This window comes from Amblyomma maculatum, chromosome 1 (genome assembly GCF_055883805.1).
Source record: "Amblyomma maculatum isolate TAMU_Amacu chromosome 1, ASM5588380v1, whole genome shotgun sequence".
In the NCBI taxonomy this organism is placed as follows: Eukaryota; Metazoa; Arthropoda; class Arachnida; order Ixodida; family Ixodidae; genus Amblyomma; species Amblyomma maculatum.
This window is the reverse complement of record NC_139344.1, coordinates 332496462-332512888: the sequence shown is the minus strand read 5'-3', so window position 1 is coordinate 332512888 and position 16427 is coordinate 332496462. Positions and strand designations below refer to the sequence as shown.

The 16427-nt window shown below is 42.4% G+C and overlaps 1 protein-coding gene across 2 annotated transcripts in view; it reads right to left on the bottom strand.

The window, feature by feature from the left end:
* The window catches only part of Efr (ER GDP-fucose transporter), a 72889-nt gene that overhangs the window by 719 nt on the left and 55743 nt on the right, over positions 1–16427 (bottom strand). The window contains exons 1-10 of one of the 2 annotated variants that reach the window (XM_084587411.1): positions 13229–13530; positions 12813–12900; positions 10112–10225; positions 9281–9383; positions 8277–8326; positions 6858–6939; positions 5571–5628; positions 3825–3934; positions 3673–3748; positions 1362–1434 (exon numbers count right to left, since the gene is read on the bottom strand). In XM_084587411.1, coding sequence (XP_084443537.1) covers positions 1362–1434; positions 3673–3748; positions 3825–3934; positions 5571–5628; positions 6858–6939; positions 8277–8326; positions 9281–9383; positions 10112–10225; positions 12813–12895 — 749 coding nt within the window. In that variant the 5' untranslated portion in view covers positions 12896–12900; positions 13229–13530. Of the gene's footprint in view, positions 1–1361; positions 1435–3672; positions 3749–3824; positions 3935–5570; positions 5629–6857; positions 6940–8276; positions 8327–9280; positions 9384–10111; positions 10226–12812; positions 12901–13228; positions 13531–16427 lie in introns of those variants that run through there. The other variant, XM_084587413.1, reaches the window with a different exon arrangement.

Sequence of the window (16427 nt, the reverse complement as noted above, 5' to 3'; positions counted from 1 at the left end):
GATAGTTCATATTATGCAAGACCCCATGTTCAGGGCCTTCGTCCTGTTGTTTGTTTTTAGTCTAGACGTATTGGTGATGAGGTTTGTACCAAATGAAATTAGCTGTGTATGTCTTGTAGTGCTTGCACCAAATCTCAGCAGCACTGTTTAATTGGCTCTGATATAAATTCACTTAACCACCTCTACGAACGGGCCCAATAGTAGTTAATAACTTACACTTACTGGGGCCTTTTGTCTTTTTGATCCTGATTAGAGAGGCATGGCAAAGCAGTTCCCTCAAGCTCACCTCTTTGTCGTTCCCTTTATATTTCTGTCATTTTCTTTTATGAAAAGGAAAAGCTTGTCACTTACAAGTCACCTACGTTTGGTTTAGAGTGGTATTTTGATACCACTGCAAGGAAATTGTGAAATTCGGTTAAATAAGAACACTGTCCTGAACATGAGACACTGGTGCAAAGAATTTACTCTTGTGCAGAAGTTCTCTGTCGTTTTAGCCTCTGCGAACCAAAAGTTTCTTTTTAAATTTGAAAGCTGCTAAGAAAATCTCCTGTGCATTGGATTCTGTCCCTTACTGCTTAAGATGCACGTGCACACACATACAGGTCCTCGGAAAAAGGACCAAATTTGACAGTGACAAATGTCTGTAGAGCAATTTCGGTATGACTAGTTCCAAATACAGTGGACAACAGGATGTGGCAGAGCATCCGTGAATATGGGTGCTTGCGATGCAGGCAACCAAAGGGTGTCGGAGAACCAAATTTGAGAATCCCCGCTGTTGTGGAAGGTTTGGGTTGGTTTGTGGAGTTTAACGTCCCAAAGCGACTCGCGCTATGAGAGGCGCCGTAATGAAGGACTCCAGAAATTTCGACCTGTTCTTTAACGTGCACTGACATCGCACAGCATACAGTCGCCCTCCATGAAAAGCAGCCGCCGAGGCCGAGATTCGATCCCGCGAGGGCACAGTAGTCGAGCACCCTAACCACTGCGCCACCCCAGCGGGGCTGTTGTAGAAGGGTGCAGCCAACAAATGCTGCTTCTCTGAAGGTGTATAATAACTGCAGATGAAATGAACTCGAGGCACACATCCCAGAACAAAATGCATACAAAAGATAATGCTGTGTGCATTATAATAATAATGCTCTGTGCAAGGCCTGATAGCATTTGCTGCGGTACAGGAGACAACCACGCTGTTCACAACTGCAGTGTGAAATAGCTTTGTTGGCTGGTGCGAGAAGACAATGGCTTCAACAGAGCATTACCGAAATATGCAGCAATGTTTGTGAGTACTTCATTTTAAATCTTAGCTGAAGTATCGCGTGTAAAAAATTCTATAGAACTAGTGAAAAAAGGAAAAAGGATACTGAGTGATGATGTTTAGAAGAAGGTAAACCCATGCCCTCGGAATGCTGTCCAGCACAGGCAAAGGTAGTGGTGCTGGAAGAAAAAATGAAGTGGGCATGGAGCACACAGCTTAGTTAAGAGTTAGCTAAGAGCACCTACACTGCCTTCTATGAGCCAGACACTAGCCTTGCGCTGGTGCCTGTGTGGTGTACTCTTTGTACCTAAATTAGAAGTTTATGCACAAATAGAGTGAGCTATTTAACAATAGCAGAATTTTATGCACAAATACAACATGTTCTGCATTTATATGCACTCTGCAGAATGCTTCTCCCAGCTAAACCAGTGAATTATTTTAGCTCCAACTTTGCAGAGACGTGACATTTGGTCAGCAGTATTGTCTCGTACTACATTTGCTTAGGGTACTTGCCCGATTCGATCAGATCAATTTGAAAACTATATATTCACATTGTTTGCAGTGGTGGCGAAGCAAAATAAGTCGCGTACTCAGCGATGGCGCCGTCTCATTGCACTTCAAGCTCGGAACAGATTTTTTTAGAGCGCAGCTCTTTGGCGCCTGTTCCGTGTTTTCCGTCATCGCTGTTGGCATTGTCCCTCTTAACCAGTTCCACTTTCACTCCCACCTTCCTTCCTTCCCTTACCCTGGGATTCAGGTGTCCACAGAAACCTGTGACAGATACTGCGCTTTTCCACTCCTGTGAACCAATTATGAAAGGCACGCTTCAGAGCTCAACTGGACTTTCACTCCCACCTTCCTTCTTTCCCTTATGGTCGATTCAGGTGTCCACAGAAAAAGTGTCACAGATACTGCGCCTTTCCATTCCTATGAATTATGAAAGGCACTCTTCAGAGCCCAAGTGAACGTGACCACACATGGTACACACTGCAAAGATAATTCACGAATGCGAGCGCCCACACTGAACTTCAGGGTAACGTGTAATAACCGAGAATTCACACACTCACAGAGAAAAGCATCATATTTTGATGTAGTTTGCGCATATACAGCTAGTTCACCACGGTAAAAAAAATCTTTGCTTTTCAAAAAATATGTCTCGAATGGCATCGTTTCAGCATTAAGCTATTTGGCGCCCGTTCCTGGGTTTCGCGTCGTTGTTGCCGTTGTCCCTCATAACCAGAGCTGGGACAGCGCGCTCTCCTTCCCCCCCACTCCTCGTGGCGGCGACGGTGTTCGGTTGTCGAAGCTCCGGCTCGCTATCAGCGGATCGCGGGGCGTGCATCCCAAGCCAAAACGCAGAGCCACGTTGTCTTGACTCTCTAGCGGAGTCAGCGGCATCACACAGTCGCTGCTATCTTTTCTGGTCACATCATACTAATCCTGAAAACTACAGATGCATGTCGGTTGAAAACTGTTGAAGGGTACTGTCCGATATCCTTATGCAATGTGGATTATAAGATATTTGCGAAGGTTTTTTCTTCTCGTCTGCAGCTTGTGGCATTAATCTCTTTGCCGCGCAACTTTCTTATGGGCCCACACGCTGCCTCCCGCAACCTCTCTATAACTTAATTGCTCTACATATCTCTCCGACCACAAAGTTTCCTTCATGACAGTTAAGAACTGTTGGTGTAGTGTTTCTTGAAGGAATATGTGTGAAAAAAAAGTCTGTAATTGTACATACATGTCTTGTTCGAAATCTTTGCCTCAATCTATCGAAAAAAGTGAAACAGCTGATGAGCTGCGCTCAACTTTCGCGTTAGGAAGTAACATAATTGTTGGCAAATTTTTGTGATAGACAAACAAAACTGTTCAAATTTAGTGCACTTTCAGCTAAGCTTTATGGATTGTATTGACAAAGCAAATTTGCCAACCTCCCCTCCCTTCCTTCGTCGAATCTATGGCAGAGTTGTTGCAAACAAAATAAGATGGCTTCACCAGTGAAATCATTGGGACAGCAGCTTGTTTTGCTTCGCCATCACTGCAGCCGATGTGCATATACAACTCCTTTTGATCGAGTCAGGCAAGTACTCCAAATAAATGTGGAGGAAAACTATACTGCCGACTAAATGCCGTGTTTCCACGCGCAAATTGAGCTTGGAGAATTTACCAGTTTAGCTGGAAGAAGCATTCTGTGGGGTGTATATAACTGTGGAACACGCTGTAGCAAAGCAAAAGGTGCTGAAGTCCTATCCAGGATGCTAGTCAGGGCAGCAACTACCTGAAAATAGTAATAATTGTCTTTTATAGTGACCTTAGTAGTATAACATTTACCTGTAGCCATTTAACATGGCATCAAAGAATTTTTGGAGGTGATCATTCACAATGGGAACTGATAAATGATTTTGGGTGCTGCATACCTGACTGGTGGAAGATGAGAGCATGTGTGTAGATGTTGGGCACAAACAACAGAAATCCGGGCAGTGGTAAGGCATGCTGCAAGAGAGAAGGCAGCAGTTGAAGCACGCCAGAAATGCATCATGCCAAAAGTTTGCCTGGTATGTAGACTTACAACGTAGAAGAGAGATTCACGGGGGTGTTTGCCGTGGCGGGCATAAAGAGTCTCTTGGTAAATACCCATGCGAGCCGACAGCAGCAGGGCGAATAGCAGTAGCCCTATCCCTGTGAAAAGTGAAAAAGAATGTGACAGCGCATTTCTCCCTGTGTCTTCTCAAATGTGGGGACAGTGCTATTGCATGAGTGCAGTATCTTTGGTCGAGCACATGGGCTGCTCTCAATCATTTCGTCTCAAAAAGGACGAGAAAGTTACCAAACACATGTGGAGTTCAAATTAAGAAGAGCATTTCTATTTAGCAGTAAACTTGATATCGACAGGACTTAAGAATCAGTTCAAATAAATCAGTGGTTCAAATATTTGGCACACCACAATAATTCTACACGATCCCTTGGTGTTGCAAAAAAGACCATTTTAACTTTCCCACTTGATTTTGCTGAAGGCGCGGCAAGGAATGTAATCTACCAAGGTCACCAGTTGACTGTATAATGTGCACAAGCGGCAGCGCAGTGCCGATGCTTATAGGCTTCTAAAGGACTAATGCCCCAATGATCATATGTTGCCCATGGTAGAAGGTGCAAACGCTTGTTACTATGCAAAAGGCAATGCCGAACCGACAGCTATCACCACTGACTGCATTGTTGACATGCTTTACTTGAGTGAGACATGGTATGTATTGCAGTAAAGCTATACTGAGTTATTAGCAGCAATTGCTTACAGGAGTACATTTTTCAGTTTCTCCGATTGACTGCATGACGTAGGAGCAACTGCTGACAGGCCACCCTGACAGCGCCATGCTTCTTCATCATCAGCTTGACTTCTCCTACTGCAGGACAAAGACTTCTCCCAAACCTCTCCAATTTACCGTGCCTTGTGCCAGCTGTGACCACCTTTCCCTACAAACTTCCTAATCTCATCTGCTCACCTAACTTTATGCCATCACCAGCTATACTAGCCTACTCTTGGAATCTAATTCCTTATCCTTAATGACCACTGGTTACCCTGCCTTTACAGTATATGCCATGCCCATGAAAAGAAAGTAATTTAATGAAAGGAAAGGTGGAGAGGTTGGCTAGCGGTAAGGTGACCCTGACCACTCCACATTGGCGTGAACACTGAGGAAGGGAGAGAGGGGAAGTAAAAGGAGAGTTGGGATGTGAATGAAGGGTGACAATGAATTGGTCTGAGTTACAAAGGTGACCATGCACACGCTGGGTGGCACTTGTCGCACGTGGAGCCAACGTGCAGCACATTCAGCGCATGCTTTCCACACACACCAGTTGTCATTGCACATGCACATTGCACACAGTTATAGAAAAGAGCTGTGTTCACTCTCATATTGATAGACTGCTGACACTCTCATATTGATAAACGGTCTGAGAGCACCTGCCAAATGTGTTCCCACATTATTCTTATTCACTTTTGTTATTTCACTTTTGTGGTCAGGATTTTCAGTCACTACCTGCTTAATTTGACGCATCCATTATAACTTTCAGCACCTCACTACCTAACATATCCTAGGCTACTGAGCGCTACTTTGGCTTTTGACATATTATTTTTTAAACCCACCGTTCTGCTTTGCATTTCTAGGTCACTGATCATGCTTTGCAATTGTCCCTTGAGTTGCACAGCAGGCCACTGTCTTCAGCAAATTGCAGAATACTGTCCGTATATAACGCTTCATTTCCGAATCTGCATGTCACAAACAGTGGTGTATGCAATTACATAAGGACGATTTCTCACCAATGCACTTGGTGTAAGTAGTGCTGTCTTCTGGCTTTGCTGTACCAGCTTCTTTTCCCTAACATGGGTAAAAAAAGAGGCACGTATACATGCATGTGTACATAACCAAACCGGCCTTATGAAGATATAAAATCTGAAAGACTGGTAAGCCTGGGCCGTCACAATATTTCAAATCTGAGTCATTTCGAGAAGTGTCATTTTTGGCCTCGCATGATTGGTGGAAATGCCAGAATTGAACTTCACAGCTTGCAGTTGCAGTTGAACTGTCATCCACTTCCAGCATTTCCACGTATCAGGTGAGAGCACAGAATTACGCATGCTCGAAATGTGAGGCCTGGACTTCTCTTACACCCTTGCCCATTGTTCCAACAGCATTAGCCAAACATTAGTGCTGTTAGCAGTATGCTTATGGTAGGCTAACTCCACTTACTCCATCAAGAATCAGAACTGTGGCCGTCTAAACTGTTCAAAAACCTGAAATCACAATTCAACTACTCCCTTCCGATTTACATGTATGCAAGTTGCGCTGTGGAAGTAGGCTCAAGTGAGACCATAAACATAAACATTTGCATTGCAAAAAGGACTTCTAAATGATTGATAATCGCCTGGCAGAAACAAGTATTTTTTGGTTTGGTTTATGGTAAGGACACCGCAGCGGAGAGCGCAGATTATTTTCAACCACCTGGGTTTTTTTAAAGTGCACTGATATCACAAAGTACAGAGACACCTTGCATTTCGCCTCCCTCAAAACTAGGCTACCATGACCGGATTCGAACCCGGGACGGCCAAACAGATACGAGTGAATTTATGAGCAAAATAGTGTCCAACTGAGCCAAAATAACAAGACAATTCAGCAGTTTTTCTTTTTAAATTTAGTTCTAATTTGAGAGCAGTAAGCAGCAAAATCCTAAGCAACTGTGAGCCAGCATATTAACCCTGTCTTATAACTGCATCCTTCCTTCTTGGCTTGTACACGACCAGTGCAACAATCTCAATATGAACTCCCTCCTACCATTAAGGGTACTTAAATGTTCGCTGGAAATTTTGCATATAGCCTCTACCAAAATGTGGCTGCTACGACTGGCAATCAAAAATCCGCAATGATTTTGTGCTTGGCAGCCGAATGGCACAGCTACTGAACAATTGCAACAGGCATGCAGTAACCTCAAAGATTGTTGCAAGTCAAAACATAAGCCCAGCCATTCTGCATAATGTTACCCCCTTTCATCACGTAAACAGATGCGAGGCAAGGAGAAGATGTTGGGCTTACGTGATTTGCTGACTCACCCCATCTTTCACCGACGCTATGGTGCATATCGCAATTCCCACTGTAATCATGAGCACTGCCGAGTACTTTGACAGCGGGTACCTGCATTAAGAAAAGAAGCGCTTAGCACTGGCTTGGTCTCTCAGGAACATGAAAGCCCATTTCTTTATTCTTATTTATGCGGCGGCTTGAAAACAACCTTAACGTTTAGCAAAAAATAGAAAGAAAGGTAAGGAACAGAAGGTGAACTATGCCAGCACAATGACCATGAGTACTGGGGACTTTTACACATACAAGCTGTAGTTCAAGGTGTATGAAAACAAGCAAAGTAGAGATTACAGATGACTTGCTTCATTTTTTTGAAATTTCTATAATAAAACCCAATCATAAGAAGGTAATGTAGAATTTGAAACCACAAAATAAACATGGAAACCAACAGAATTCTCAGTTCAGTTCAGGCGTTCAGTCGTGTCCGACTCTTCGTGACCCTATGGACCATGTCACGCCACGCTTTCCGGTCTCTCACTATCTTCTCACTGGAGAAGGTAATGGCAACCCACTCCAGTATTTCCTGCCAAGAAAACCCTATGGCCAGTCACAACAGAATTCTATTTATTTCCAAATGGTTCCACCTGATGTTTGAGCACTGCACATGGCCTTTTCTAATTGAAAAATAACTTGACGATATAGAATTCCCTCTCTCACATGTGTACACGCATGCATGCACGAGCAAAAGGATACATTTACTATGTAAAACCACTACATACAAACTTGGCCATCTGCCCTTTTGTGACATTTTAGGCAAATATACTACAAGCAATAATTTTGCGGAATGTGAAAGACTCATGGACTTCTCAACAAAGCATTTTCTTTCCCAGAACCACAGTGCTGTCGTTAGGTAGCAGTGAAAGGGGTTTTACTGAGGGTTCAACAGGGAATATAGCCCTCTGTAAGCTGCACGGCGAACAGCCCAAGAACACAGTCCATCTAGGCACAAAACCAGCGAGCTCGAGCAGCGCAGCGGCACTTCGTCGTTCTCTTCCTCGTCTTCGTGATATCCGCTCTTCGTTCACTACAGCAGCATGAGCAAACATGTTCCTCATCAAGTGCTATAGCCTGCTTCGAGCTAAGTCATCAATAAGTCTCAAGAATGCACACTGTGGCAGAGAATGAGAGTGACAGAGAGATGATGAGAAAACAACTGCACCAAATCTCCTAACCTTGGCTGCCAGGTTAATAACAGGGTACTCTTTCAACCTAGCAGGACTAGTACTAAGGAATCCAAGGCTCTTACAAAGTAAGACTTTTGAATGCCATTGAAAAAAATTACTGCATTTAAATTACACCCAACTCGGAAGAATCCATTTGTTTAAGAAAATAAACATCCATCACAGCATGCACTGCAAAAAGAGAAAAAAAGAGGTAGGAAGTGTACTAACCTTCTTTTAAGTAAAATGACAGCTAGTGCCATATTTGCAATCAATGAACCCTGCAAAAGCAGATCGATGTTAGGGAACAGCAAATCAAGCTTCTATATTGGTCATTTTCTATTTTACAGGATTCACCTAGCCTTTTACTGTACAGTGCAGGTAGTTATATACATATATATATATATACTGCCAGCAAAAGTAGGTGCCAGAATAAAAGAGAGTACCAGTATTATTAGACTGATAGTATCTTTAAAACCACCTTAGCACTGTAAGCTGTAGCTTTAATAAAAGCTATGCATCTTGGTGAATGACACGCTCATTATCCCAATTGCATGCCACCTATGCAACACAGCACAGATCCTGTCCATAGATTGCATAGAGTCACTGTATTGATTATTTTGTGTCTCACGCCAGGGTTAGCAGATACTATCTACCATGAGAAAGTGAAACTAAAAAATTATAGGATCGCACTTAGCTTCACTTAAGAGATTAATGACGAAAGGATTTCCTCCTTCTCTTCAACCACTTTCCTCTACCTCTTCTCTTATAATCTATCTTGCGTGTTTGTGTAGTTATTATAATTTCATTAATTTCTTTCTTTTCTTTAGCTTCATCGTCGGCAACATCGGCACCTCAGGACTCCTCTCCTCGGCATATGAGAATGAAGGCCTAACTATCCAAAAGAGGAAATTATGTCGACATCAGAACTACTACGGCGTCCTGAAATTAATGATCTCATAAAACATAACTGTGCTCAGTGACTTCATGCTACAGTAGTGAGGGAAACAGCACAAGTGTAGTATGAAGTAAAGCTGAGCATTATACTGCAAATCATTTTCTTTTTCTGCACTTTTCTTGCATTGTATATGTGGAACAAGTAAAAAGTATCAGCAGTTTCCTTTACCTTCGCAAAAAAAAAGGAAAAAAAAAAAAAAAAGAAGAAAAAGCAAGAGTTATGGCAAGGCACTTATGTAAAAGAAAAGTGCCCAAACAGAGTTGTTCGGTAAACTTACAGACTTGAAAATCATGTGCAGGGGCATGGAGATGTCATACGAGAGGGCATGATTATTAGAAATGCTGACCATGAAGAACATGACAACTAAAGTGACATAATGTCTGCAAGGGAGAAAAGACAAAACATGAAAGTGAAACATCACTTTTCAATAAGGACTGTAGATATGAGATTAATGCTTAAAGTGTAATTTTAACAGCAGCTATGCACAAGGTCCTGTTGATCAACAATGCTGCATTGGTAATGAATTCTTATGCTATTTCAATAATGACACAAGGAATGCATTAGAGAAAATAACAAAATGCAAAGCATAGGATTTATCATGTGAAGGTCAGACAAGCAGCCAGGCTATAATTGTGATTCATCAGTTCATAAGGAACAATCACAAATATCGGAACAAGGCATGTTGCTGTTACTTGGCTTTCTTTGAGCACGGCCAAATTTTGGGAGCTTGTTCAAGCATGCGATGTCCTTGATCGCTGTGATTAATACTGTGGTACAAAAAGTTTCATCATAATGCCCTTGAGTTGAATTTTAAATCGTCTTGGCTCATTTTGAATTTTTATCACAGCAGACAGATGCTATGATACACTCGCACTCATAAGTGCGGATACATTTACAAATAACGGTAGACCGCATTTTGCTTGGGTACAGCCCTGAAAACAAATTCTGCTCTAGTTTCTTTACACCACCAATAGTTGTGAAAATCTATTTTAGAAATTCTACAAACCACTAGCTCCACTCCATGACAAATGTAATAAAACTTGTGACTTCCACAGAATGTCGAAAACACAATGTACCAAAGAAAATAAAGCAAAAAAGAAACACTAACTTGAGTGGAACCACAGGGCGTCTCTTGCCAAAGTTTGTTGCAAATATAAAGCCCTCCACAGAGATGAAGAGAAATTGTGCAAATGTGATCAGGTTAGTGCATCCTGGGTGCTCCCTGCAAATAATGAGACACAAGCATGTGACAAGGCAGCCTTCAAATAAGAATGTGAAGAAAACAAAGAAAAACTACTTATTTTTAAGGTTAATGTTAGTGGCACAAAAAGTCTGTAAATGTGAACTTATTGACTGATGGGTTCTCCAATGCGAATGCAAGGCTGCGAATGCAATGGGAATGCGAAGGCTGTGAGGCATGTTGCAGAAGAGGGCTCTAAATTAATTTTCACCATCCGGGTTACTTTACATGCACCTGGATATTAAAGCACATCTTCTATACCTTTAGTTTCTGCAGTTGATCTTTCTTTAAATATGTGCCTACCAACCACATACTGAACTCACGATCTTGGCATCAGCAGCGCTGTGCCACAGCTGCTAATTCACTTTTTCATCACAACTACCTGTAGAAGTATCTGGTGCAGAATTAAGTGGGGGTACAGGCACAGTGGACGACACGACGATAGCTTCAGCAAATTTTCATTACTGCCTACATTTAGCAATGCCATGTCAAATGACTATGAAGGATATCTGATATAACACCTCAAAAATGATAGTTATAACAGTTGTATTACATATGTTAATTAATGTGAGTTTAGAGAACAACATGTATAACACGCAGACAGCTGAGCACAGTATGGCTCTGATGAAATCGTTTTTAAAAGTGGTTTTTAGCTCAGTTTATGACGCACGCCTGTAAAGAAGTGATCCCCACTCTGCCAGTGTGTATGTGACGTAAAGCAGTTTACAGTGAAATGAAGCGCCAGCACTTGCAACGTGTGTGATATTGCTTTTGTGAGGCTGCAATCTTATAATGTTCTTGACATTGCAGACAAATGTGTCTCTGAACAGTTCCAACAGGCCGATGCTAGGGAGGTTTTATAAAAGCAACTAAATGTAAATAAAAGTATTGCAAATTAATGTGCTTTAAATGCACTTTATAATGCAGTATTACATGCTTTAAGTAAACATTATATAAGAAGCAATAATTTAAGCACACTTTAAACATACACTGAAACAATTACCGAAAATATCAACATTAATTTTTGCTATACAAGTGAACAAAGCAAAAATTAACAAAAATATTACAATGATGACAAGGTTGGTCTGTTTTACAGGTGAGAAATACAGGCCACGAATTTTTTAATAATATCGCATAAGCACATTGACAGTTTGCATAAACAGCGCCTTAACATGGTGTGAACGGTGAAATCGGTGAAAGTTGCCACTTGTGGAGAACACATCATCTAACCTTTGTGTGGTGAGATTGACTCCTTAATTTTCTCTGTCACGGTTTTTAGAAACATGTAGATGATTTCTGCTAAAAGCCAATGCGAAATTTTCGGAATGATAAAGAAGAAATGTTTTAATCACCAATGAAAAGAAGAAAAAAAAAAGGATTCCTTGCTTCATATTCACGCAGTCCCTATACATCAAGCACAGATCCCTCTTAAATACTGCTCCACAGTTGAAGTACCCCCGAGACCCCCTCGACTTTAAGCCCTGGGCGAATATGGATTTGTGAGTATGGGTTTGTGACTTTCTCCAGCTCACACCCATAAAGTGTTGCTGCATAGACAGTAGCCCCCTTTAAATCCTTGTCTTGGAGGCAGCCTTGCAGAAGCGTCAGAGCCCAGTCACTTATCTTTTGCCTCGTACACCTGCCAAGACAAAGCTCTCATGGAATTAAGGATTGTTATTATTATCATGATTATGTGTAGGTTATTTAGCCGGCTATGTCTTCCTGCGAGTTTGAGGAAAATTTTTATGAATTTTTATACACATGAGGCTAGTCAAGCTGCCCTGATGAACCTTTTACCTCATCCTTATAGCTACATCCTTACAGATGTTCCCACACTTGTCTGGAGCGCTCAAAAAGAGGTCAGTACAGTACACCAGAGTCATAAGAGTTTGAAAGAGCATCTTATTGTGCATAAACAATCCCATGGATTATGTTCAATTTCTTATGTCTCTGAAAGGTGTATCAGACTGCCAGGCTGAGAAAATTACCTGAAATGCACAACATACTGCACTGTTGGTGTCCTCCAGACAGGTGTGTGAACATCTCTATAAGCACAGTACTTGCGCAAAATAAACTAAAATGATGATGCATTTGATAGACTGTACGTCTTTGGTGTTTTAAATATGCACAAATTTCATGCATAGTCGCACTGAAGAAAATATGCTACAGCAAACTTGGCACCTTCTAAAGCTTTCGTATGTAGTGCTGCAACTACTTTCAATCGTCCTCTGGTTCAGCGTTTTTCATTTTTTTTTTTTTGGTTCTTTACAACAGCCCAATCACCACCACTAAATTAACTTTTCAGAGCCAGTTCTTTTCAGCAGTTGGTAGTTGACGCATTATGAGCGACCGTGCCATACGAACCGTGCCACAAGGACATTCTCTCTGGATTAAATAAGGCGCGCGCTGGCGAATTCTGCATGTCGTCATCTGACAGCGGCCGCCAAAGCTCGCACTAAAACAGCTGGAGAAATGTGTATGTGCAAAGCAGCACAGCGCAGCTGAATGAATATATGTGAAACACAGCGATACAACTGTTTGATGTAATGAAAAGTGCTGAAGCACTCACTTGACCAAAAGTTCGAGGAAGACGACATTTGTGCAACAGCCCAAAAAGACCAGAATTGTCGCCACGATGATGTGAGTCGCCATTTCAACTAGAAGAAGAGAAAAAGAAGGAACAAGAAAAATGATTCACGCTAAGCAAGCCATCAGTGCGCTTATTATAGCAACGCTGGCTAGTTCAGTGAGTGGAAAAGTTCACTTTCTTGCTACGCATTGTCATTGACGATATATCTAACCGTAATATAGCCAACGTTCATTCTGCTGTGCTGAAAATTAATCTGACTTCGTTTTTATTCCACAACTTTCGCAACCAGTTGACTATTCAAACTTAGCCACATCAATGTCCGCAAAAAATCGCAAGCGCGTTGCCAACTATACTGCCACAGTCCGTCGCTGAGAAAGTCAAGTGCGCCGACGTACCGTTAGAACACAGGGCAACCTTAGGCGTTAACTATGAACAAGTTTTGAGCATTGGCCACTCAGCGAGTCCGAAGTTCCATTGGTTCCAGCTTCAGCAGCAGATATTTACACACGTTCATTTGTCGCGCCCGACATTTCCTGCTTTATTGTGAGTTTTGTCCACGTTGCATTTCCTGCGCACCTGCTGTGGGTTCAACGTCTACCCCACACACGTAACGGCACTTAAAAATGAATGAGCACCGAAATTCACACAGCACACCATACGAAAAACTATAAAAATAAAGCAAAAAAGAGAGAGCTTAATTTGTACACAAGGTTGCTAAGCGGCGCTTCATATGCGGCCAACCTTGGAATAGTACGTTTCATGCTCCATGGTCGCGTCTTATGTACGATTACATGAGAGTAATTTTGCAGGTAGCTAGCCGCATGAAGACTAGTCCAGACTCCATTGCATCACACTTAAATGCACAACATTATTCAAAACATTTTTTTTTCTCGAAAATATAATCGGGTATTCTTTTTTGTTGTTGTTGCTGTTGCCAGATACGAAGGGTGCAGGGGCAAACATGTTTTATATTCTGCTCAGTACTGATAACAACATATCTCAAGTTCTGTAGCTTCTGAGGCTCATTGGAACATTATCACTTCCTTTATTTTTACGTGCGCTGTACATATCTGCGGAGTGCCTTTCTACCCGACGGCAACTCGCCTGTCGCCACTTGATAACCGAGCGGTATGTAGCTAGTGTGTTTCTCCCAAGGGCGTTAGCAATTTTTAAAAACAAGCTTTTCAAAAGTTATAAGGTTGCATTCTTCGAAATAACATTACGGAATGTTTTCGCAGTTTTGGCGTGAAGTTTCGGTTTCATTCGCTGAGCGACGGCTTTGACGTCATAGACCTGCGTCATATTTTTCTTTTTTTTGTGTGTGTGTGATTTTTCACTGTTGGGCATGCTTGCGTAAGCATTCGTGTGAAATGAAATCGATACTGCAGCGACAAATACTGTAATTTTTGTACGCCTCTCACGACCTCAAAGAGTCGTTGAAGCAACGCAAAAGAAACTTCCGCCATTGCTTTCGCAGCTAAACCACAACTATTTTTTTATTTTCCTGTCATGCAGATTCAGTTTCGTTTCTACAGCCGAAAGACTGCTGTTGAAACGAAAATGAATCTGGATGACAGAAAAAGAAAAATATAGCTATGGTTTAGCTTATTGCGAAAGCAGCGGCGGAAGCTTCTTTTGCCTGCCACATTATTCCCCTAGGTGCCTGCGTGTCGTAGGGGTAACGAGAATGCAAATGGTTCTGGCAGGCTGATTCTGATATCACCCTCCCGTATGAAAGGAGCGACTCGAGTTGGCAGCTCCTGCCCGTGGCATAAAGGTAACGTGAATACAAACGCCATGGCAGACTGACTTTTTGTTTTTTTTTATGAGGGACCACGGACACTGCACACAGCGACGAGTGGCTAGACCTGGCGTAGTATTGCTTTCGCAATAAATCAATAATTGTTTGCCGCCACACTAACACACTCATTTAGCAAAGAATTAGGATTACGTAGGGTAGGAGCTGGTGACGACGTAGAAAACAAATATATTCAATTGAGTGCACGTCTAATTTAAGCATATATGTCACTTAATTCTATGTGCTGTTTAATTTTCCCTATTATTATATCCAAGCTACCATTTTGTTATCCTCCGCTTGTATATATCTTGCTTTATTCTGTTCTGGATCCGTCGACTACCACGGAGACGGAGTTCCCGTCATCGACAAGGGCGGCGTCTGTGAAGGCAACCGTCTCGGGTGGCATCTTGCTTAATTTTATTACCAAGTGTTTGGCTCTGCGCTGGCGTCTTTCCTGATCGTGTTGTGGGTGAACGTCCTTAGATATCGGTGCGACCGTGAGGACTTTCCTAATTTTGGACTCAACGTGGAAGGTCTGGTATTTAGTGCCTCTGTTCCCTTGTAGTCCTATCCAGCTTAGAATCTGCTGTCCTGTCTCAGTTAGGCTTAGGCGTTCGAGTCGCGCCGTTCTCGTTGCTTCCGTGAACTCCTCCCATGTATTATGCACCCCCATTACCTCTGCCTCAGTTGAGGTCGAGATTGGGAGTCTCAAAGCTCGTTTCGTGCATTTCCTTATTATGGCGTCTAATTTGTTTTTGTCTGCGTTTCTGATGTTAAGGTTCGGGGTTGAGTAGCAGATCTGACTCAAGATGAAGGCCATGGACCAGCCTCAACTTATTCTTCTCCTTTAGCCATCTGCCCATGGGCGAGATTCTTATAATGATGCTTATACCACTCGGTTTGCGTGCGCGTCTAGCTTTTACTGTGTTGCTCATAAACATGCCCAGAATTCAGATCTCATCTACTTGCGCAATTTTGCCGTTCAATTCTGTCGAGATTATGGGAGGAGATGCGTTGGCTGTCCTCGTCCGAGGCCTGATGATTAGTAGTTCCGACTTCGTCGGGGAGCAGCTCAGCCCTTTACTTTTGGTATGGAGGTCTGTTATGTCGGCTGCTGAAGCATTTCCTCGATAGACGCATCGCTGCTTTCATTAAGCCAAACGTTGACGTCGTCTGCGTAGACGCTCGTTTTTAGTCCTTCGATGCTTCCTAACTTGCGCGGGATGCCTTTCATAACTAGTTTAAATAGGAAGGGGGATAAGATGGCTCCTTGTGGGGTGCCTCTATTTCCACAGAAAGTTTGCTTTTACCTCTTCGTCCGTTGTGACTTTTTCTATGCAAAAAATGTTGAGTGCTGTTTCTAAAGCTGCAAAAACAATGCGTGCCGCACTCTTCAGTTTTTCCTTGGAGCAGTTCAAAGAGGCACTTGTTGAAACGTTTTATACCGAAACAATAGCAGCAGGACGTGGTTATTGGTTATTATTCGTGGTTATTATACGTGGTTATTGGTTATTATTCACAGAGTGGTTATTGTGACGTCGAAGAATACAGCGCCATTGCATCTGCGCTGCCTCTGAGAATTGTTAGTCCACGAAGTTGATGCCTACTCCAGGCAAGCTGTAAAGCCCAGCCACGAATCTCGGCAGCATGCAAAACAGGATCCCTTTCCAGTAAAGGGACAGAATACCGGAAGTGCTTCCATTCGGCTAACCTGCAGGTTACTATGTGATAAGACTCATAGGACAATGGAATTTTGAATGACATTGGTTTCGATACATGCTACTTCATGGTTAATT